Below are 23,353 nucleotides of genomic sequence, written 5' to 3'. Positions count from 1 at the left end.
CTATAATTGCAATTCAGTGCCTCCATTGTAGGCTCCATCATAATAACCCCTTTTGATCAGGTTTCTAAATGAAACATTTTGATTTGCATTTTTTGTGAATTATGGGAATTTCCAATGCTGTTTCTAGACTGTTTCCTAAGATTTTAGGTATTGTACATCATTTTGATGATGTTCTGAAACAAATAAAACTGTATTCTTTTTAGTTATTAAAATCATATTCAACAACTACTACTATATGTGGGCTGTGTGCTAAACCCTGAGGATACATAAATGAGTAATAATGTCTCCCCTGGAGAAGTTCCCATTCACGATCTAATGGGATGGACTTTACATTAGACTGGGTTAAACAAATATTTAAAACAAACAAACAAACAAGAAAAACAATCTTCTAATCTCAGTAGTTTAAACAAAGGTTTCTGTCCTACTCAGACTATATTTGACACCATAGGTGGCTGTCAATTCTAGGTCTTTCTCATTCTAGAACCAAGGCTGCAATGCAGACATGATCTGGTATACAGGGTGGGCAAAAGTTGCTTTATAGTTATTTGTATGGAAAAAGACATGCAAGTTATGAAAATAATAATACAAGAATAAACTCTGTGTTTTATGTACTCACACCTGTAAACCTACTTTTGACACCCCCCCCCCCATATTGTTGGTGGCCAGGATAAAACGAAAGATAACTGGAGGGTTTGGCAGTAGCGATTATATTATCATCCCTGAAGCAAAACATCTCACCATCATTCTTGACCAAAACTATCTGGATACAGCCATTCAAGTTCAGCTGATTCCCAAAGTAAAGTGTTTCCACCAGTCTAGGGGATGTTTTTGGGGGGTGTAATTTTGGAATTATATGTGAAAAATTTGGAGAATTTTTTTACTCTCTATGTTGTACCTGTGAAAGGACATATTAGAACAAAATCATATCTGAATTGTCAACTTGCTAAGCATTTATTAAACATGTATTTGATGCCAGCCACTGTGTGAGAAACTAGATAACCATAGACAAATGGAGTCACAAATTGTTCTGCTAAATGGCGATACCACTTCAGATAACAAATATACTTTCTTACCTCATCTACCATGGAAGTTTTGACATCAGTTTTATGATCTACCTCTTCACATTACATATCTCTTTTACAATATGTACAACATTCAAGTAGTTAAGAAATTTGTCATTCTAAACCATCTATGCCTACAGGATATATTTTTATAAGAAAAACCTGTTATTACATCAAAGAAAATCTCAGTCTTTAGTCATACCACATAAATCAAAGCTAAGAACTGCAGTCATAAAAATTTTTTTTGAAACTGTGCCTAGCTATTTAGTCTAATGTGTAAGAAAGAAATTCTTGTTTTATGGGAGGAGAGTAATAATCTATGTTTAATTTAACAAGACTTTTTCAAGGAAAAAAATCCTAAATTGCTGAAGACTCCAGAATGACTCTGAAAGTTCTGTTAGCTTTACTTGAATCACTCTCAATAGCTACACACTGCCAGAGCATCCATCCATTCCTCTATCCCTCAGTTCCTTCATCCTTCCATCCATCCTTCCATCCATCCATCCATCCATCCATCCATCCATCCATCCATCCATCCATTCATCCATCCATCATCATAATAGGTCCCATTTGCCTCAGTAAATAATGGCTGCTGTGTTCGTTGAGAATATATTCAAGATGATGTAATAATTAAGAAGCCCATCTCCAGAGTCAGAATACTTGCTTGCGTTCATGTCCTGACTGTGCCACTTATTAGCTGATAGCCTTCATCAGTTACTTTACATCTATGCTTCTCAGTTTGCACGTTTGTGAGATTGATATAATATACCTACTACACAATTTCCTTATATGAATTAAACAAGTTAATATTTGTAAAGTACTTAAAAGTTTCTGGACAAATGTGTTATATGTACTTGTTAAGTAAAATACATCAATCGAGCAAATTTTTGAATAGGCTCATAAATGGGCCAGCTTTCTCCGAATTTAAGCATGAACATTATTTTTCCACAGTAGTCAGTCTGATTCAATAAACACTAATGTAGAGATATCACAAGGCTTCCTTTACTACCTCCATTCATATTTAAATGAGGGCTATAAAGAGAAAGCACAAGTCCTTTGAATGTTGGTCTGTCTGCAAGAATTTCCTTTTGGTTTAGCTACAAAAATACATTCTAGACAGAAAGCATAGAGATGGAATAAATGGATCCTGTGGCTGAAATGGTTACAGGATCTGGTTCATTCGTTACCTATCACAGATGGGCCAGATAGAAGCTGTGATATTAATCCAGCGCAAAGGCATTTTCCCCGGATTTATCCTGCAAGAGCAGAACTAGTTCCATTTATAGCCACCAGACATTGGATTTTTAGCAACATTTCCTGAGAATTTATCAGAGCTACAAAATGAAGGAGGCATATCTTTTTCTGGCCATTGCAATTGTTGCTACTCACTCAACTAGTATTTCTGTATTCTCTGGTACAATTCTCACAAAAAGGTATCCGTTTATGGTTAAATGTTTTGGTAACTTTAGGGGGAGGGATGTTAAGCTGGGGTCTATGTACTGGATTTGTGGGACATTTTTTCACTTTAAGTTTTTTATGTTTGTTTGCCTGTAGCAATTTAAGATGAGATTAGCTTGGAGTAGTTGGTGCATCATTAAAGGACTATTTTATTGAACACTAAGCTACCCTTGCTCGTTTTGCTATTACTAATACACCATTAATGTTCTTACTAAATCACAAAACACCATGCTAAAAGCATTTATAGATATTATGCAATTAGCAGAGGCCAATAATTCCTATTTATGGAATAACAAATAAAACCTAAGTTATTTTTTAAACCTCATTACATTTCAAATACAATGTGTTATATGTAAGTTTTTGCTTATAGAAAATTAAAAAAATTGTGTTAGACCTTATGTGCATAAAATATCATTTTTATCATTTATTGTGACTCTAGTCTAACCTTTGAAAATAAAGCATACTTTGCACAGGAAATACATAGCTTTCGAAAGGGCAATCATAGTAATCAGAAAGCCAGAAATACATTCCAAATTAATGCCTTATATAATTAGAGTTAATATTTTATAATAACAATGGAATAATGAGAATAACCTTAAGGATAAACTTACATTTTTGAAAGTATTTCAAAGTACTGTCTGAAAGTGTTTAAGATTTACTATTTATTGTATTTTTACTACAGGCATTACTGCATTTAACCTTTACAGTAGTGTGATAAGAGGTTTTGTTTTTGCAATGAAATAACAGTTAATACATAGCCAAACAGGATGAGCCCTCAGCTGGATGATGTTCTTAATCCCTTGTTCTTAAGCATATTTTGTAACTACTATCTGCCTAATTCTTAAATTCATCATTTTCTTCATCATCATCATCATCAGTAGATGAACATTGAATATCTATAAGATATATTACTTCTTATCCAACTATTTATCCAATTATTCATGGTAAAAATAATTAGGGGAAACTGAAATTTACAGGTAATTTTTATTTTTAAATTTGAGTAAAAATTAGAAATTTTTCATCATAATTGAATTTTTCATTATAATATAATATAAATAACAAAAATCCAGAAAAATGAATCCTATACTTGAGATTATTAGTGTTTAAAAGTAGATTTAGATTTTGTTAAATTTTTTATTATAACAAATCTTTTATCTCAAAGATCATAGTGTATGCCATGGCTTTAATTAGATTATCAGAGTTTATGACTTTGGATTACTATACTAACTAAAAATATTAGAGTTTTTCACATTGTACTGTCCATGTCTCATGTGTATGATGGAGAAGTTAAAGAAATCACTACAGTGCTCTACCTATGAACCTTTCCTTATATCCAGCCTTAAAAATTTACTAGCAATTTGATCCAACTTGACTTTCAGAAATGTTTTATGCTTAAGGAATGCTCATTTTGCCTATTGCAATAGTTGAGATTCTTGTTTTAGAGAGCCATTCATTCATAGCTTGAAGATTACAACATTCATGAATTATTTACTAAAATTTAAATTTCCACAGTAATAATAGCTACTTTCTGTGAATGATGATATAATTTATTGTCCATACTAGGACATATTTCCATGATAAATCCAAGTTAGAAAAAATCATGTAAATCAGAATTTTCCTAGGGACACTGGATGGTATAGTTGCCTCAAGTATAAGTATAAGTAACTGCTAACTTACTCCTGTTTTAATCATTAAGTGAAAGCAAGTATGGAGAGAAGACTCCATCTCAACATGGTTGTAATACAGATGTATGATACAGATTAGAATATCTAGGTATGGTGTTCCCACTATAAAGACTGCTGTCTTAGGGACAAATGCTGATAAACTATTTCAGCAGTTCCTCCTTCTTCAAAGACTTATATGTCAACATAGAGCTCCATGTTTCATAGGACATACTCAAGCTCACTCCATGCTCCCTGGAGCTTTAGCACAAGGGAATGCCCCCCCCTTTTTTTTTTTGTATTTTTTCTTTTATTTATTTAATTTTTGTATATTTCTGAGGATGGGGATGGGGAGGCAGTCGGAGAGACTCCTGCATGCACCTGACTGGGATCCACCTGGCATGCCTACCGGGGGAAATGCTCTGCCCATCTGGGGTGTTGCTCTGTTACAACCAGAGCCATTCTAGTGACTGGGGCAGAGGCCATGGGGCCATCCTTAGTGCCCAGGGTGGATTTGCACTGGTGGATCCTTGGCTGCGGGCGGGCGGGAGGAAAGAGACGAAGAGGAAGGAGAGGGGAAGGAGTAGAGAGGTAGATGGGTGCTTCTCCTGTGTGCTCTGGCCAGGAATCGAACCCGGGAATCCTGCACACCAGGCCAATGACTCCGACGGGTCTACCATATCATGCTTTTTACTTACTTAAAAAAAAAATTTACATTTCTTTTGAATGCTGATGAACAGGAGACACTAAATCTTTTTCGCCTGCGAACTACTACCTTCTTTATTAGATCTAGCTAATAACACTGTTCTGTCTTTTTTCCAAATAGCTCTAGATATATGGAAAAGATTTATATAGGCGGATGGGGATCCTCAAACCCCTCAGCGAGATCTTCTGAGAATGGCTTTTAAGATACCTAGAGGCAGAAAAGCCCAATAGAGATCAGAGGAACTACCAGCTTTTAGGATACACCCTTAAAGGCTCCAACACCCCAAAGGGGTCTCATAGGATGCCATCTGGGTCCTGCTTCAATAGTGGAAAGGAAGGTCATTGAGCTAAAGCCTGCCAGGCTTACACGCCTCTGCTGTGAGGAAACAGGGACACTGGAAGGTGGGCTTCCCCTTCGCTCCTCTAAGGGAGGGTTCAGTCTCTTCCAGCCCTGCTCCAGCCACCTATGACCTAACCTTGCCCAGAAAGCTGGGGTTTGCCACTGAAGGCTGAAGGTGACCAGGGCCATCCGCCCCATCTACGACACTGTGGACGAGCCTAGGGTATTTCTTCCAAGAAGCAGGTAAACTGATCTCATTTGCACAAGGGCCACTTAACTATGTTTTGCCTGAACAGTCATCCCTCAAAGATCTCTGTTGTGGGTGTTGATAGTCCTATTTTCTGCTGCTTTGTTTAATATATAGTGTTTCCTTTATCCCTCCTACCTCAATGCCCCACTCATATCTCAGGCGGGGACTTACTCCTAATTTAGAGCTCTCTCTCCTCCTTTTGCCAACTTGTATTATGAATTTACCTTTGCCACCCAGCTTAGTGTATCCCAAGGTTCTCTTTACCAGGCCACAGTCACAGAGCTCCAGGGAAAAGCAACCTGGTCTCAACTCTCCAGGCAGAGGAGAACAGAAGCTCCATATCCACGCATGCTGCAAATGGCTTTTTCCTGTCTACCTGAATCATTACCAGCTAGAAGCAGCGGTCATTGGGACTTGGGCACGAGCTGCAAAGTATAGAATGGTGACAACAATTCCAGTGCCATGCAGACTTTTCCTGTGGGGAAATTTCCTGGACTCCTGCTCCCTGTGACAGCTCCTAACAGACTGAACTGTGGTTGGGTTGCATTTTTCAGGGATTTGGCATGGTGATGGGGCCAACTTGGACTTGGGGAACATGTTAAGGACACTACTCTTTTAGGGATCCTTGCTGTATTGGCCAAGAGTTTGCTTAAAGGCTTTTAATCACTGTAAAAAAAAAATAGAGGACTGGGTGAAGAAGATGGGGCACATATACACCATGGTATATTATTCAGCTAGGAGAAATGGTGACATCGGATCACTTATAGAGGAATGGTGGAGGCTTGGTAGCATTGTGCGGGGTGAAATAGGCGAATCAGAAAAAAAACAGGAACTGCAGGATTCCATACATTGGTGGGACATAAAAGCAAGACTGGGAGGCATGGACGGGAGTGTGGTGGTTGTGGGGGGTGGGGGGAGGGAAGAAGGGAAAGGAGGAGAGGGAGGGGTACAGAGAGAACTGGTTGGAGGGTGGCAGAGGATGATCTCTCTTTGGGTGATGGGTATGCAACAGAACTAAATGACAAGATAACCTGGAAATGTTTTCTTTGAATGTATGTACCCTGATTTATTGATGTTACCCCATTAAAATAAAAATTTATTTATATATAAAAAAAGAATATCAAAGATGAATTTCAAATATTACATAAATTTGGTGAATGACTAATCATCATCAAGTTCAACAGTAAAATTGAACTCACTAACTTGACTTTCACTTTTGGTAATGGACATTTAATCATATCATCAAAGTGCCCCCTCTTTTTCCTCCCTCCTTAAGTGAGACTGAAGAGTTTAACAAGATATACGATGGCACATTTGGAGGCATTGCAAAGCCAACAAGAAAATGAAGAGTTACTGCTCCAGAATCTCAGGGTGAATGAAGACTCAGAGATAGTCCAGTTTGGGGAGTTTCTCAACCCATGGAGGCACTTGTCAATGTTAGAGAGAGCACAAAAGGAGGCAGAAAAGGAAAGAAAAAGGAATCTAGAACAAGTAGAATAAAATCTCCTTGGTAGACTTTAACCCAAATTTATAACATTATATTAAGGGCAAATATCCAATTAAGAGGCAAATACAAAGACTGTTGATATGGATCAGAAGATCAAAACACAAGTATGTACTATTTAACAGAGGTTCATCTAAAGCAGGAGTAATCAACCTTTTTATACCTACTGCCCACTTTTGTATCTCTGTTAGTAGTAAAATTTTCTAACTGCCCACCAGTTCCACAGTCATGGTGATTTATAAAGTAGGGAAGTAACTTTACTTTATAAAATTTGTAAAGCAGAGTTATAGCAAGTTAAAGCATGTAATAATAATTACTTACCAAGTACTTTATGTCAGATTTTCACTAAGTTTGGCAGAATAAATCTTTATAAAATAACTTACTATAGTTAATTCTATCTTTTTATTTATACTTTGGTTGCTCTGCTATCGCCCATCATGAAAGCTGGAGTGCCCACTAGTGGGTGGTAAGGACCAGGTTGACTACCACTGCTCTAAAGTATAAGAAAAACTGAATGTAAAAAATAATAGGAGACAAAGGGATTAGCCAAAATCATGTACACATAACATATATATACAGACAACAGGGTAGCACTGGCCAGAGGGAAAGAGGGGTTAGAAGAAGGGGGATAATAAGGGGCAAATGGAGGTGGAAAGAGACTTTGCATGAGGCATGGGGTGCATGATACAATGTGTAGAGGGTGTTATATTGAGTAGGACACTTGAAACCATGTCAACACAATAAAAATTAAAATTAAAAAAGTAATGGAAAAGATTCACTATGCACACTAACCTAAAGAAAGCTGATATAATGATATCAATATTAAAGAATAATTATGGCAAAAACCATTGCTTAGAAGGAACATTTTCTAATGCTAGAAGGTTTAGTTCCTCAGGAAGAAACCACAGGGTAAGTGACTTTCTGAAGTTCTCTCTATGGTCAAGTGTTATAAGCACTTAACATGCACTAGTTTACTTAATGCTCATAGTGACTCACTCCATAAGCAGGTTTGAATATTTTCATTTGAAAAATGATGAGATTGAGAAATGAAGAGATTGCCCAAAGTGACATTATCTAATAAGCACTGGATCTAAGATTAAATTTAGGTAGTTTAGCCTCCAAGTTATGAGAATAAATATTTGAGTAGGAAAAGCCTAAATAGACCAAATAAGTTTTGTTTTCCCCTCTGCTACACATTTAAAACAAGTTTTCTGTGGAAGGTGTATTGCCTAAGATATTCTCTGCTTCAGATATTAGTTTCAATTTTTCCCCATCTCTTCTTTCCGGACCCCCTATAACCAGAGATAATGATACTTTTTTCTCATGACTGAACTCACATTTCTCTTAAACTTCATTATGTCAAGGATAGTTGACTAGTTTGGGAGAGGACATCCCTTTAATGTGCTTCCCATAGCCAACAATAGCTAAGAGCTACAGAGGAACAATCAGTGGCCTTCTTATTCTGGAGTGGTTTTCTACACTAGGGGATGTCCCCATCTAGCTAGACTGTAAGTGAATATAATTCATGCATGTGGAAATTATAGGCCACTAGTCAGCTGAAAACATTTGCCAGGAAAACTTTCCATTGCTTCACACACACCTCCTTCCCTAAACTTTGCAATCCTTTGCTGTAGGAAGGGAGAGAATAGTGGCTTTCAGGGCCCATAAAAAGAAGTCACTGTGTTCTCTGGTGTCCATTCAGGCTCTATCCAGTTCCACCTTCCAGGAGGAAGGCTTCTGAAAGGAGGAAGTCATGAGGCCATGTGTGTTTCTGGTAACCACAGTGTAGTTCCTGTTTGTGTGCAATCATGACTACAAGGATCATATCTGCTCTTGTCTTGCTGTTTATTCTCTATAAGGAAAATAGTAACAAAAATAACATCTGTGCAATAAACAAAGAAATGAATAAATAAATGAATGAACCTGTGTGACCTCATCTTTTACTATTGTTCCTGCTGCTTGCTTCTCTGCTGCCACACTGCCCTCATTACTCTTCTTGTCCCGGGTCATTTTCACCTGCTATTTATTTCTTCTGCATGAAATGCCCAGCTCTTAGCTTGATTCTCTCTCTTATCCCTTTATAAGTTTTTACTGAAGTCTCACTTTCTCAGCAAGTCTTCCCTATCTATGTCAACTAAAATTGTACACCCCTGCCTCAAAAATCCCTCTCTTCCCCTTGACCGTATTTTTCTCTTCACATGGCCTAACATACTTTAAAGTTTTACTTTTGTGTCTTTGCCCCTCTAGATGGTCAGTTCCACAGAGCAGTGATTTTTGTTTTTGTTTTCCTCCATACTTAGGGAAGTGCCTGACATTTCATATGTGCCCAATAAATATCGGTCCAATGAATGAATGAAAATAACAGGTATGCAGGACCTGTATCACTAGGTTTGAAGCCCCAAAATGGGGACCTCAGTCTGCAAACTATCACTACTGCTTATATGCATCTTTGAGAAGTTTCACTTAATTTATTGTAGCTTCAGTTTCTTTAACTGTAAGGGGATAATAGTAATTAGAAACAAAGACTAATAATAAATAGTAAACAGGGACAATCTCACAGAATAATTCTGAGGGTTACAAGAGAATACAGATGTGCAGTGAGTGGTCTATGGATGTGAGCAGTTAATATCTGAGGGGCAGAGGCAAAGGAACGGTGAGGAGGGTTCCAGGTTTACCTCAGCAACAGAAGTATCAGCCATCTCTGACATTCTAGCCTTAACTAGAAAATATAGTCTGCTGTGTTTTCTTGAGCAAAAATGAACTTTTCTTTGCCTTTTGAAATACCAGTCCTTTATATTTGAAAAATCAAATCAAGGGGAGGGGAGTTAGTCAGGCATCCTGAACTTAAATATAGAGTGCAGAGAATTCTTGGGTTATGACATAGTTCCCGTTCCTATGACAGTGATGTAACCCATTTTTGTGTAAGTTGAAACACACCCTAGCCTGAGTCACTTACCTATGCTAACACAGTTGTAAAATCATAATCTAGAACATAAAAACGCAACTAAGCCACAGAAAAAGAAAAAAGACATAAATATACTGTACTGTACACTGTACTGCGTATTCTTCCACTGTGCACAACCAAACTAGTTCACCCACATAGTCTGTAAGTATGATGCTAATGGTGTAAGCCAAAACACGACTCAATTTTTTAAAATTTTTATGGGATTGAGCGTCATAAACTCAAAACGTCATATGTCGAGATTGTTGTAACCTGAGGACCCCCACTGTATATAATTTAATATAGAGTGCATGAAAGAGAGATAGATTGCATGCACAGTATTGTTTTGAGGTGAATCAGTCATGGCAGTATTTGCTTACTTTGTTTCATTATAAGAAATTTGATACTTCATTTGCACCACCAGACATGATGTCAAGTGATCATGTAATACCTGGGTGTAAGATAATTGTTACAACAGAATAGTTCATGAGAAAATTCTCTTGACAGTGTTAAACAGCAGTATGTAAATTGCTAGAGAGAACTGCATTTTTTTTTAATTGGGATAACTTCTATTTGAAATATTAACTGTAATGAATATGCTGTAATCAACCTTGATGGACATTTTCCACATCCCCAGTGGTTAGTCTAATACCAATTAATGCCTCACAGATTGCTGTTATCTTCTTGCATTATTATTTTCATGAATTAATTTTGTTTAAAATAATTAAACCTTTTCCAAAAGATAATAAATTTAAATATCCAAGGTGCAACTGTGAAACTTATGTCAGGACCCATGCATATCTCTAATTTCCAATTCTCAAACCACAGAATCAAGAGAATAATCCTTAAAAAATTAAAAATGGAGGAACTGGCCTTTTGGGTCACTTAATCATTCGTCTTGCTATTCACAAAGAATCCAGATAGTAACTCTTGTTTTCCTCCTTCTGGAGTAATCACTTTCCTCATATATTAATTAATTAATTAATTAATTCCTTCATTCATTTATTCATCCATTCATCCGTCCATCCATCCATCCATCTATACATCTCAATTCTTTATTTACTAGATATTAAGTATCATTTATATGCCTGGGGTGCTGTTTAGTGCCAAGGAAACAAAATATAAGCTAATATTCTCTTTTTCTAGTACATCATAGTTTAGTGGGAGAAATAAACAGATTAATAAACAATGATAATATGATCTATCTTAGAAGTATGGACAAAGTGTTTCCTAGTTGAATCACAAAGACTTGTGTATAAAATATGAAGTAGTAACATATATTCCGATGTTTGGAAGAAGAATATTTCAGGCAAAGGTAAAATGTACATAAGGATAAGGAGATAGGAATGGTCAGACAAGTCCTATGGATATTATATAGTTAGGTATGGCTGGAGTTCTGCCTGCATGTTTCTGAGGGGCTTTGGGAAGATGGAGAGATAAGCGGGGTGGGTTGAGGTCTAATCGTGAAAAACTTTCTGTATCACTAGCAAGAATTTACATTTTTTTCTGTAATAGGACACTGTTAGAGATTTTTGTGTTCAGGATAATGGTGGTGACAAAGAGGAAGATGACTGTGAGGGACAAGACAAATCAGAGAGACAACTTAGGAGGTTATTGTGACTATACAAACAGATAAAATAAAGGCTTCAGTTAAGATAGTAACAATGGACAGAGAGTTGGGAAGCATTTAAAAAGATATCTAGGGTCTAGAAACTGATCAAAGGTCAAACATATGGAGAAAATTTATGTTATCATTTTAAAGATAATCAGTGAGGATATATGAAATCTAAAACATCAAGACTTTCCATGTATTTGAACAATGTGAAGAAGATGGATAACTAGACATGTTAAGCATTATATTTCTCCATCTGCTCCATGCTTTTCCTCAAGGACAGGAAACTCCTCTATGTTTTCTCCACCTTCATTCTTTGTCTTTAGTCACATGTGTCCACAGCAACTCATGACACTGACCCATTTCATGACTGTGTTGGCTCTGATATATCTGGATAAAGTCAAGTAAATACAATGACCAGAACTCAAAAGTTGTGCTCTTTTTCAGACCATCATTTTAGTCTTATATATTCTGGTTAGGTAGGGAGAGGCCAGAGTGATAGGGAAAAAGGGGCCTGTTCTTATTGCTAAAAGACTATTTTTTTTCAAAATTGGGAAATAGCTTTTCATATTATGACAGATTTTTTTCTGCTATTAGTTATAACTACCATGAGCTCTCAAATTTATGTAAACAGTGTTTTCCTTTACTTTTGATTCATATTACCAAAACCCTCTGTTAACTGATTCTAAATGACAAGCCACTCCTCCATATGATTACTGTTATTTTAAATTATTCAAATATTTTAACTTAAAATAGTAAATGCTGACATAATATCTAAAATGCTTTGGGCAAGAGAAATTAGAAAACTTTTGAAAATCTGTATGTATAAAATATTATAAATTACAACTGAAAAATGTTATGGATCCCATTCTGGCTGTTAATGAGAATTACATAATTGATGTGCAGAGAACAAAGCTGGCTTGGGATGAGAGTGCCTGGGGGTGCGAGACCCATACAGCAGTTAAATGACGTGGCCCCACTTATCAGATTAAAGTGTGTATGAGTTAGGTTCATACTTTACCAAATTATAAATTTTTATAGATGTGAATATTCAGGCAAGCCTATAAATGTTTAAGATTGCAAGTATTAAATCTTTCACTTCTAATTGAATATCACAACATAACCTTATTTCTACATTATTTTACTCTTTTATGTTAAAATGATTGTTGTTTTCTATGTACTTTCTCCCTTTAAAAATGAAGTTTTTTCTTAAGTTTGTGCAGAATGTCTCCAAATATAGTAATTAGAAGTGATAACTATCCTTGTATCAATGTCTTGTAACACCTGTTATTTTAGGTCCCATTTATAGATATGTGTTTCTCTGAAATAAAAATATGTTCTAAGAGTTTGTAATCCTCTAGGAAAGATACAAAATTATTCTCATTTTGAGCTTTTATAAAGGTAAAGGACATTACTGTCTTGCTGTTGAAATATTCCCTATCTCCCTGTAATAGTAACAATCTGTTGAACAGTGGAGTTTCTGACATGTGTTTGTTTCTTAGGCAAACATGTAAAACTCTTCAAGTCTGAGTGGAAAACTAGAAAGAGTTTTTGTTGGGCCTGATGACAATTTTTGTATATTCACACTCAAAAAATTTCGGGCTCCACATTGGAGCTCTAGTGTGGTGAATCCTAGTGGTGGTTGGATTCTAAGGAAGGGACTTAAGTTTTGCTGAGGAGTAAAGAATCAAAACAACTCCAGAAATGAAATCCATCCACAGAGCAGCAGGTGTGTACATTGTGTTACAGGATTAATAGAATGAACTGTAACCCACTCTTTCTTAGAGTTAACCATTAGCATTCCTAGTATTCCTGATCTCAGAGGAATGATGAACTCTGTACAACTTTAGGGATCAAAGGGCAATGAACTATCTGTGCAGTCAGTAGAGAAAGGCATTGAATTATCTTTATTAAAAGAAGGGGGCATCATTCTTTGAACAGATAAGATTCTCACAAATTGAACAAATTGGCCACAAATAGCCAATATGCCATTTTTTGGTGAACCTACAAAGTCCTGCAGTTAACATATTATTTTCCCAAGAATAGATAATGGCTAGTACAAAACTCTAGGTATATTGGTGGACCTCTGTCAGTATTCAGTCTGCCTATTAATTTGAAAATTAGCATAAAAATACTGAATCAGCTATCTAAGCAATTAGAAATAGCTGAAGTTAAAGATTCTTATTTTGATCAACTTTGGAAATTTGAGGCTACTGAATTTTGATTATTTAAAAAAATACCCAGAGAAAAATATATCTGGGAAATAGAGGGGAAAATAAAAAGAAAACAAAAAACAGCAAAAGCACCAACGTATTAAACATCACTGACTATATAGTTTCCTGTCTTTTAGAAATGGCTGTAGTTTAGCTACTTGGCAGAAAGGGAATTTTTTTCAAAGGTATATTTCTCATATGGAATAATCATCTCTAAACTTCATTTTATGGGAAAAAACAGAAATGGAGAGGAAAGAGGAGGTGCTTTTGACTTCCTCAAGTTCTTTTCAAAGTGGCAACAAAACATTCTTTATTCAGTCAGGTACCTCAAAAAAACATTACTAGGAACCACTTATATTTCTAACTCAAACCAGTCAGGAGATTTGGAGGAAATGTTGCTCTCTTAGTAATCTCTAGGCCAGAGGTTGGGAACCTATGGCTTGCAAGCCGGATGTGGCTCTTTTGATGGCTGCATCTGGCTCACAGACAAATATTTAATAACAAAAATAATGTTAAAAATATAAAACATTCTTGTCTATTACAATCCATTCATTTCCTACCGCTCATGTTCATAGTTGCGGGTGGCTAGAGCCAATCATAGCTGTCCTCCAGGACAACACCGAATTTTTATTGGATAATGCTTAACGTACACGGGTCATTGTATGGCTCTCGTGGAATTACACTTTAAAATATGTGGTGTTCAGGCTCTCTCAGCCAAAAAGATTCCCGACCCCTCCTCTAGGCTACTAAGAAGAACTTCTTCCAAGTTTCAGCCCTTATTCCCCCAAAACTCCACTTAACTTAAACTCAGCTTTTAAGCATAATTTTTACTGCTTATTTCTGCTAGCCTTTACATGTAGTGAGGCTGAAATTCTTGAGAAGTGTGATACTTGAGCAGATTTTAACTTTAAAATTAAGACTTAATGACAGAAAGTGGATAAAAAAATATGCATTCACAAATGAGAGGTAACTCTAAAAAAATGAACCCACTCTCAAATTTAGTACTATCAACTCAAAGTACCTTTTAATTGAATTTCATATCTCACAGTCCCTAAAGATGTGTGAACTCTTCTGGAATATGGAATAATATCTTAAAAATATATTCTGATTCCCTCAACCATTCAAAATAATTATTTTCACATTTTAAAGATTTTTATATTCTGAAGGAAACATAATTCAACCCCATGATTCAGTTGTCTTTCAAAGTTATCTTAATTTGGGTAGGGGCTCATTTTTGATCTGAATAAACTGAACTGTGTGATAGGGGTCCAGGGAAAAAGAAGGAATATTTTAAGTTTCCTTCTGTCCCAAAGAAATTCATTAACTTGAATTGAAAGCAAGACTGTTTTGCTAACTGTGGATGCCATCATCCAGAGAGAAACAGCTGATCCTTTTCTGAGTGGATGAATGTGCATAAATGGCGATGCAAACAGTCATCTGTTTCCGTGACTCACATAGAAGAGTTCATAGACAGCACACTGTAAAGCTTTCAATGTTCCAAGAAACAGTGCAGATCCATCTGTTCAAAAGATTCATTTCCAGTCAAGGTCTTCATGTGAACAGCATAGGAAGCTGAAAGCCTTTGACAGATATTGTATTTATGATAAAAGCTTACAAGTTATACATTCTAATGAGTAGACTTTTAGTAAAAATAAAGTCTATGTAGGGGTTTTAGCACTGATGAACTTAGCTATTCAGGACAGAGTTTTATCCCATTTGGAATTATTCCTTCTTAAGAAAAGTCAGTAGTTTAGAGATAGAAGGGAATTAGGAAGTTAGAAGAGTACTGAGTCCAACTGACTCGCTTGGCAGATAGGAACCCCGGAGATGCAGAGATTTTTTAGTTGACTTGTCCAAATTTTTTTAAAATTTTTTTAAAATTTATTCATTTTAGAGAGGAGGGGGAGAGAGAGAGAGGAGAGACAGAGAGAGAAAGGGGGGAGGAGCTGGAAGCATCAACTCCCATATGTGCCTTGACCAGGCAAGCCCAGGGTTTCGAACCAGCGACCTCAGCATTTCCAGGTCGACGCTTTATCCACTGTGCCACCACAGGTCAGGTGACTTGTCCAAATTTTTAAAACCACTAGCAGGTAGTAACACTGGTACAGAACTCTTATCAGCATAAGTCTTCCTCTGTCTCCCTCTTCAGTTATGTTTGGTGTTCTGGTTCTCTCAAAAAATCTAGGAAATTTATATGCCATTTGCTGCTTCCACACTGAGTTACACTTTGTAAGGCCAGTGGCCATCGCCATGCTGATTTGCACTGAGTTCGGGTAGACAGTAAAGGAACTGTGGAGCCATTCTTTTACCAAAATGGTGGGCTATTTCCTTTACTAGAGTCTCGCAACAGCCGATGAGTAAGCAGGCAGGGAAAACTGCTTCTCTCTCTCAGGGCTGACAAGCAAAGGCTGAGGGAAAAAACCCTTCTCTGGCAAACAATAGAAAAAATGGCCCCTCCCAGTAGTGGCAGGCAATCTGCAATCTACAGTCTGCTGCCTTTAGGGCAAGCACCTGCAGCCTTACATAGACATGTGGTGCTGCCCCACGCTCTTGCACCAATCAGGCAAAGTGCAAGCGAGCAAGCCTAACACACTTGTTTGCCCAACACACCTAAATATAATCAGTTAGCTACTGAAATACTCTCTGTTGGTTGAAATGATTGTTGTCCCAATTACTCAAGCTTGTGAAGAATTTCAAAGAATTTATAGAACAGATAACAAGGTCATTTAGTGGAAATACTGACTATAGCTGAAGTATTAAACATATTAACTTTAATGCCCCAAATGTTAAAATCAATGATCATGCAATTCAGTACTTACTATTCTTAAAGAAAATTAAATTGTGGTATGAAAATGCAACTGTTTTCAGAGCTGTTAGAATCACCCCATCACCATGAAAGTAAATTATAGGCTAATTTTTTGTATAGGTGGTATATTTATGAAGGTGATTCATATGTCATTGACTTACGTAGCCTCATTTATACCTAAAAAACTATCTGGTCAGGCCCTGGCCAGTGGCTCGGTAGATAAAATGTTGTCCTGGCACACCAAAGTTGCAAGTCTGATCCCCAGTCAGGGCACATTTGAAAAGCCATCAGTGAGTGCACAGCTAAATGGAAAACTAAGTGGAACAAGAAATTGATGCTTTCTCTTTCTCTCTCTCCCCACCTCCCATTCCCTACCCCCCTCCCATCTCTGTCTGTCTCTCTCTTCCCCTCTCTCCCTTTCAAGTCAATGGGAGAAAAAAACCTGTCTGGTCAGCTTGCTCTTTAATGATTATCCCAGATGGACAGGCGTCTCTCATTTTGTAATACCTCACTGTTTAGGGTGCTTTAAGATAGGACAAGTACATTCATGTACATTTATGGCCAACTCAATGGCAGAAATTTCCCCAGCTTAAATGAGAAAACCTGTTACTGCAGAGTAGTTATGTCTTAATTGCACATTTAGTACACAAAAAGTGAAGAGCTTAATTCATGTACTTGTAAAAGCTACATTAAAAAAATACATTTGCAGTGAAGCAGCAATTATATTCCAAGCAAGAAGAAGTGTATTCAAATCAGCAGTTAGAATTATAAAGGTATTCTATTCTTCCCTTTATCTTTCTCAAATATGTCAAACTTATTTATTGGACTGTTAGTTGGAAATGGTGCCTAGTTGCAACATTATTAAGGAGCTGTATTCAAAAGATTGGACATGCCCTGCATTTAAACCTGCCACCCCCTTTCAGAAATAGTGCTATACATATCTTGCCTTCCAATTATTTAAAAAAGAATGTACGCTAGTCCAAAAGTAAATGTTCCCCTAACAATATGGTTATCTCAGTGAAAATTTAACTCTTTGAAACATAAAGTTGATTTGTTATGTTCATAATGCATTGCCTTCTGTTTTGTGTATGTGATTCATTTTACATTCACAGGCATGTAAATATTATTCAATTGTTCCTCTTAATAAGATTTTAATGACCATACTGAAGAAGAAAATATATTGTTAATTAAGCTAATATGATATAAATTTACATTGATGCCATGTAAATTTGATGGTGATTTCACAATTTTATGTTGACTGGAAAACTGAATGAGGTTCAAGAAAACTCAAAGAAAAACAGTATCAGAGGAAACGTCAATAATGAATAGAGAAATATACAAATGTGATAGGGGAGACCAAAAGTTAGAAATTTGGATTTTGTAATAGTAACTTTTAGTTGTAATGAATAGGAGATATGAAAGGGTTAGGAAATAGTTAATCTGCTTGCTTTTCCTTTCTAATGGCTACTTGTCCTTTACTTTGAAATGTAGCAAAAAGTTTACCTTTGCAGGAAAGTCAAGAAAAGTTTACATTGGGGAAGGGGACTTGACAACTAGGAGAGTTTAAATCACACTTGTTGTTTATAAAAGCCTAGCCACAGGGTTTTCTGTGAAAAGTCAAGGCCTATACCTTAATTAGAAACTTAGTTCACCAATCTTTACCTTTACTTTGTATCCTAAGAAAACAGGGAGCCTTTTCACAGACAATTCAGAGGCACCAGGTGACAACTGTTCCTGGGAGACACCCCCCCACCACACACACACTGTCTTGAAGATTTACCAAGGACACCAGATAGGACCATGCTGATTAGATCTGTGCTACATCAGTAGGACTTGCAGAGGAGACATTCCTACAACTGAACCCCCAGCTCCTGTGCAGTGTTATGTGACTAACGGCATGGACGTTTGTCTTTTTTTCCTTTTACCCCTGAACCCTATGAAAAACTCCAGCACCAAGAGAATGTGAAGTCAGCTTTGTGGGCAGAATCCCTTTGCTCTCTCAGGGCTACCATTTTTCCTAATAAAGACACACCTTGTATCCACTCTGTCCTCATTTCTCTCTAAATTGGCAAAGTAGGTGATGGGTAACCCAGAGTTCAGCTTTGTTTTTTGTTTACACTTTCATTCTACTCTTAGCAGCTTTCTTGTTATAGATTTATGCAATTAAAAAAATTAAAACCCTAGTCCCTGTTGGGTGGCTCAGTGGATAGAACATTGGCCCAGTGCAGGGACGTTCCAGGTTCAAGTCCCAGTCAGGGCACAAGGAAAGGCGACCATCTGCTTCTTCTCCCCTCCCTCTCCCCTTTCTTTCTCTCTTCCCCTACCACAGCCAGTGGATCAATTGGTTCAAGTGTGGCCCTCACCACTGAGGATAGCTCCATTGGACCACGTCCACTTTAGGTGTTAAAAATAGCTTGGTACTTGAGTTGAGCACTGGCCTCAGACAAGTTGCCAGGTGGATCCCAGTCTGGACGTATGCAGGAGTCTGCCTAACTAACTCCCCACCTCTCACATAAAAAACCCCCAACCCAACAAACAAAAAACAAAACCTCTAAAACTTTTGTTTTTATAGTCCTTCAGTCCTCAAGGCTAGGTGTTTTTATAAATATTATAATATTTTATCTTTACCACCCCTGTGCATTTAACAGGATTATCTCCTATGTACATGTGGAAAACTTGAGGGTCCCAGAGGTATCATGACACATCCAGTGTGAATAGTATTACTACCACTGGCCTAAATCCAGAATGCTGAACCAAATGGTCTTCTGATAAAATCAAATACATAATTTACAGAAATCAAATCTAAAACAAAGCTCTGCTTTCAACTAATATCAGAAACAACTTATGCACTATTCTTCTCATAATATGTGCAAGGATATTTTTAGAATAATTAAACTAGGAATATTTTGTAAAATTGGAGTGTGAAAAATTGTTTATTTTAAGGTTTCAATCCATGCTTATTTAAACAATTATTTCTTTTAGTCAGATTTAAGTTTTGGTTTTCTAGCAATTAATTTAGCTGATATAAACTTAGAATATATGCTTATGATATTCCTGGGTTGTATAATTATATGTGTTTATATGTTCATGTATATACTTATATGTGTTCTCTACCAAGATGAAGAAAAAAAACTGTTTAGAATGCCTTTGATATTGTACTGTCAATTTGGATGTCTGTTTTTAAAGTTGTTTGAAAAAAAATGTTTAATATATAATTAGTTGAGATGATCACTCCTCAGATTTATATAAAGCATCAGAAGGAAATGCTTAGATTGGAATAAAAATGTAAGAATGCATCTATCATACTCACCAACACGTTACTGAGAAACTGAGCTTTAAATGACTCAAGTGGACTTTCAGAGTCATGGTACCATGTCCCTCCAGTTGCCTATGCTGCTGAATCTAAACCATCGGTTCTCTTGCAATCTTCCCCTCTCTTTCTGTGTCACTTCCATGCTTTTTATATCATTTCAAGCATGAGTTTTAGAAATATGGTCTTATATTATGCTTCATAATATTTTCTACTAAAGACTTTCAGCAGAGGCTCATAGATCTTTCTCAGCCAATGGAAGTCAAAGATGTGTTAAATTAATGTTTATCTAGAAACTTTATCATAATAAAGTTTTTATATTTTTCACAATAATCAGTTATCTCCATTAGCAATTTGTGACATAATGTTTGTGGAAATAGTCCTAATCCCTTCCCAAATTCTTACCCTGACACTCAGCTGGAAGCCATTCACGGAACCTGTGCAAAATGACCACTGAATGGCAAATTGATGAGTTGCTGTTCTACCAAGATCTCCCCTGCTCCTAAAATTTCTAGAGGCCAGGGCCCTTTATGTATGTGTGTGTAACTGTCCATCCTTAGTTCAGTTCCTCCCAGACTTCCTCTGTGGATGTGAGTAAGAAGTAAGAAGTTTCGAATATACAGGCAGAAGCCCCTTTCTTGGGAATGAGAGCTGCCCAAAGGAACACAGATAAGATGGCTCCTTCATGCAGAAAATACGTTTTTGAATTTTACATCTTTATTTTGTGATATAATTTGAGACTAGCTCTATTTTTTGTTTGTTTGTTTGATGTTTCTCTTTCATAGTTGATTTAAAAACAAAACAAAGCAAAGGAAAGCCTTTTGTGTTTTATGAAAGGGCACTTAAGGCAATAAAACCAAAGAATTCAATATAATTTTTAAGAATTCTGTTTTTGTTATAACCATTGCTAGAAAAGAACAGTGAGGCAACTCTAAACACCCTCATGAATAATTATTTTTTCTGAAATATAATTGAGTCAAATAAATACTCAATTTTTAAACTATTATATTTCAAGAGTGGATGTTATGGAACTCATTGCCGTGTGCTTTCTTGAAGACGTGGTCTTACTGTATTCCTGTGAACAAAGGTCTTTCTTCACTGAGGCCTGACACAAGTGTTTATGGTCTCTGACTTATGTCCACTAAGCCTGTGCAAAGAGTAGGGGTTTCAGATTCATTCAAGTCTGAGAGAGGTAAGAGAGGTAGTAGCATCATCAGTTAAGGTCTTCCTGGTCACAGTTGTATTCATTCAGATCATTGTGCAAGTGGATCTAAAATTTTTGTGAAAATGATAGAGAAAAATATGGGTGTATTTTTTCTTAAAATCTAGAAGCACCTGAATATGGTGCTTTTTAAAAATTCAACAATTTTATATAGCAAACATTTTGAATTAAATATTAATTTCTAATACTAATTGTGTTTTGAGTTTTAAGATTATAGCTGTTTTATGAAATAATTATATTTTCTTCTTCCTTTGTAGGTAACCCATTAACTAAGAATAAATCAAGTGGTCCTCAAGGTTGATTACAGTGAACACATGCATAGAACCTTAACTTCTAAGGTGATCTTGGAGGAAGATTTTTATACTGTTCAGAAGAGGCACGCCAGACTCTTATTTCCAAGGAATTTCTTGACTTGTAATCAGCATCTTCTCAAAAGCAAGACTTTTAAAAAGTTGAACATGAACTTCTATGTCATAAAGAGTTCATCAGATTTGAATTGTGTTCAACTTGTAAAATTGCACTTGCTAAAAGAATTTGAAGGCACCATTTGAAGAGCTGGTGTTTATCAGAGACACTTGCCTTTGGGGCTCTTGGCTCCAAATATGACTGCATTTGTTTCTGAAAGTCTCCCAAGTGCACTGGCCTTCTGTCATGGATGTGTTTCTGGGTCAGGTCCTGTGTTCAGTGGCTAGTGGGACTGTATATGGCTTTAGTGACATTTCCTTTGAAAACTTCTCTGGCATGGAGTGAACTGAGATCATTTTATCTGTATCCTAATCTTGGAATTTGAAAGCCTACATGTTTTAACATCTTAAAGTTGCTTTTGTTAAAGGAATGGAAAAATATATCCATTGATAATAATTATTGTTGGCAAGTAATAGTTACCCAAATACATCAATCATATACAAATGTATAGACTAGCTGACATGTTTTCCCAAGGCTAACGTGCTACTGCAGCTCTCTGTTGGTTAAATAGGTCATAGTTAGGACTGAATTACCACTTTCATTATATACTATTTTGTACCTTTAGAGCACTCTCCTTTCTGTTTTTCCTTTAAGAGGGCTTTTTCTTTCCTTTTTCTGTTTCCTTTTTCTGTCACAGAAATCAGCAGTGAGCAGTCAAGTATTTAGGTCGCCTTCAATTTTAAAAAATTGCCAGAGACGCATGTGGGTTTTTGATTTCTTAGCCTGAAAGTTATTCACTTACATTTCTTTTAATATTTTTTAACTGTCTTTTCTATCTCATTTTTGTAGACTGTCTCTTGCTTGATTCAAATGACTGCTTGAATGCTATTTGTTCAGTCTGTTGATAAAATAAATTGTTCATTTTCCTTGGTCTCAAATTTCTAAAGATTTGCTTATAGTTGTTCCATTGGAACAATTTCTTAGATCAGTTTTTGCCCACATTTTTTTAGTCATTTTAACATTTGTGGTTTTCAGTTCTATAGGAAAATCTTATAAATATTTAAAGGCCTTAAACATGTGTGTAACTTTTTTCCTAAGTTATTATAGAATGTATCATTTTTACTATATTTCCTTTTTGTTTATGATGTGAGGGAAAAGAAGAATGGGAATCTCAAAGACATTCTGTAATAATATTGTGTAAACTTACAGTTTGAAGGAATGGAAATGGAGGGACTTCTGTGTTTTACTCATGTTAGACTAATAGAAAGATACTTCAGAAATTATCATATTAGAAGTTCCATTATATTAGAGAAGGTGTGGGCATCTTTTATATTTCTAAAACTCACTGACATGGCCAATTAGGTAATTGTTGGTTTCTGTGATGGAGGCTGAGACATCCTGGAGACCTCCAGTCTATTAGTTGGTAACAACTTTCAAAGACTGATACATTATCCATAATCTTTTCTTGGCAGAACAACTAAATGTGTTAAAATTTGTTAAATTTGTAAAGTATGCTTTTGACATTGAATTAGAGCATATTGCCCTACAAGTCAGTAAAATGACTTCCTCCTTTCATTTGAATTATGCGTAAAACTAATTGGATGACTCCAGGTGGATATTGCAAAGGTTCAGTACTGCATGAACTCTAAGACAGAAATAACAGTTTCACTAGAGTTTCTGCATCGATTATATTGTTAATTTCTTTGGAGTAAAGAAGAAAACCGTATTATTTTGGAAATTATAAATTTGTCCTAGGTTTGTTTAAAATTATAGATCATGCATCTCATTTATTAAACTATGTCCTTTAAAACAACACTGAAAAATCTGTATTATATATATGTGTAATACATGCATATCAATAGAAA

General features: G+C 36.2%; 1 protein-coding gene across 2 annotated transcripts in view; it reads left to right on the top strand.

Annotated features, from left to right (window-relative positions):
* The window catches only part of TAFA2 (TAFA chemokine like family member 2), a 574,649-nt gene extending 552,019 nt beyond the window's left edge, over window positions 1-22,630 (top strand). For both annotated transcript variants that reach the window (XM_066258880.1, XM_066258879.1), the window contains one exon: window positions 21,341-22,630. In XM_066258880.1, coding sequence (XP_066114977.1) covers window positions 21,341-21,352 — 12 coding nt within the window. In that variant the 3' untranslated portion in view covers window positions 21,353-22,630. The remainder of the gene's footprint in view (window positions 1-21,340) is intronic.
* The last annotated feature ends 723 nt before the right edge of the window (window positions 22,631-23,353 follow it).

Source organism: Saccopteryx bilineata, chromosome 2 (assembly GCF_036850765.1).
Source record: "Saccopteryx bilineata isolate mSacBil1 chromosome 2, mSacBil1_pri_phased_curated, whole genome shotgun sequence".
NCBI lineage: Eukaryota > Metazoa > Chordata > Mammalia > Chiroptera > Emballonuridae > Saccopteryx > Saccopteryx bilineata.
Note: the sequence above shows the minus strand (reverse complement) of the source record. Positions and strands in the feature narration are given on the sequence as shown.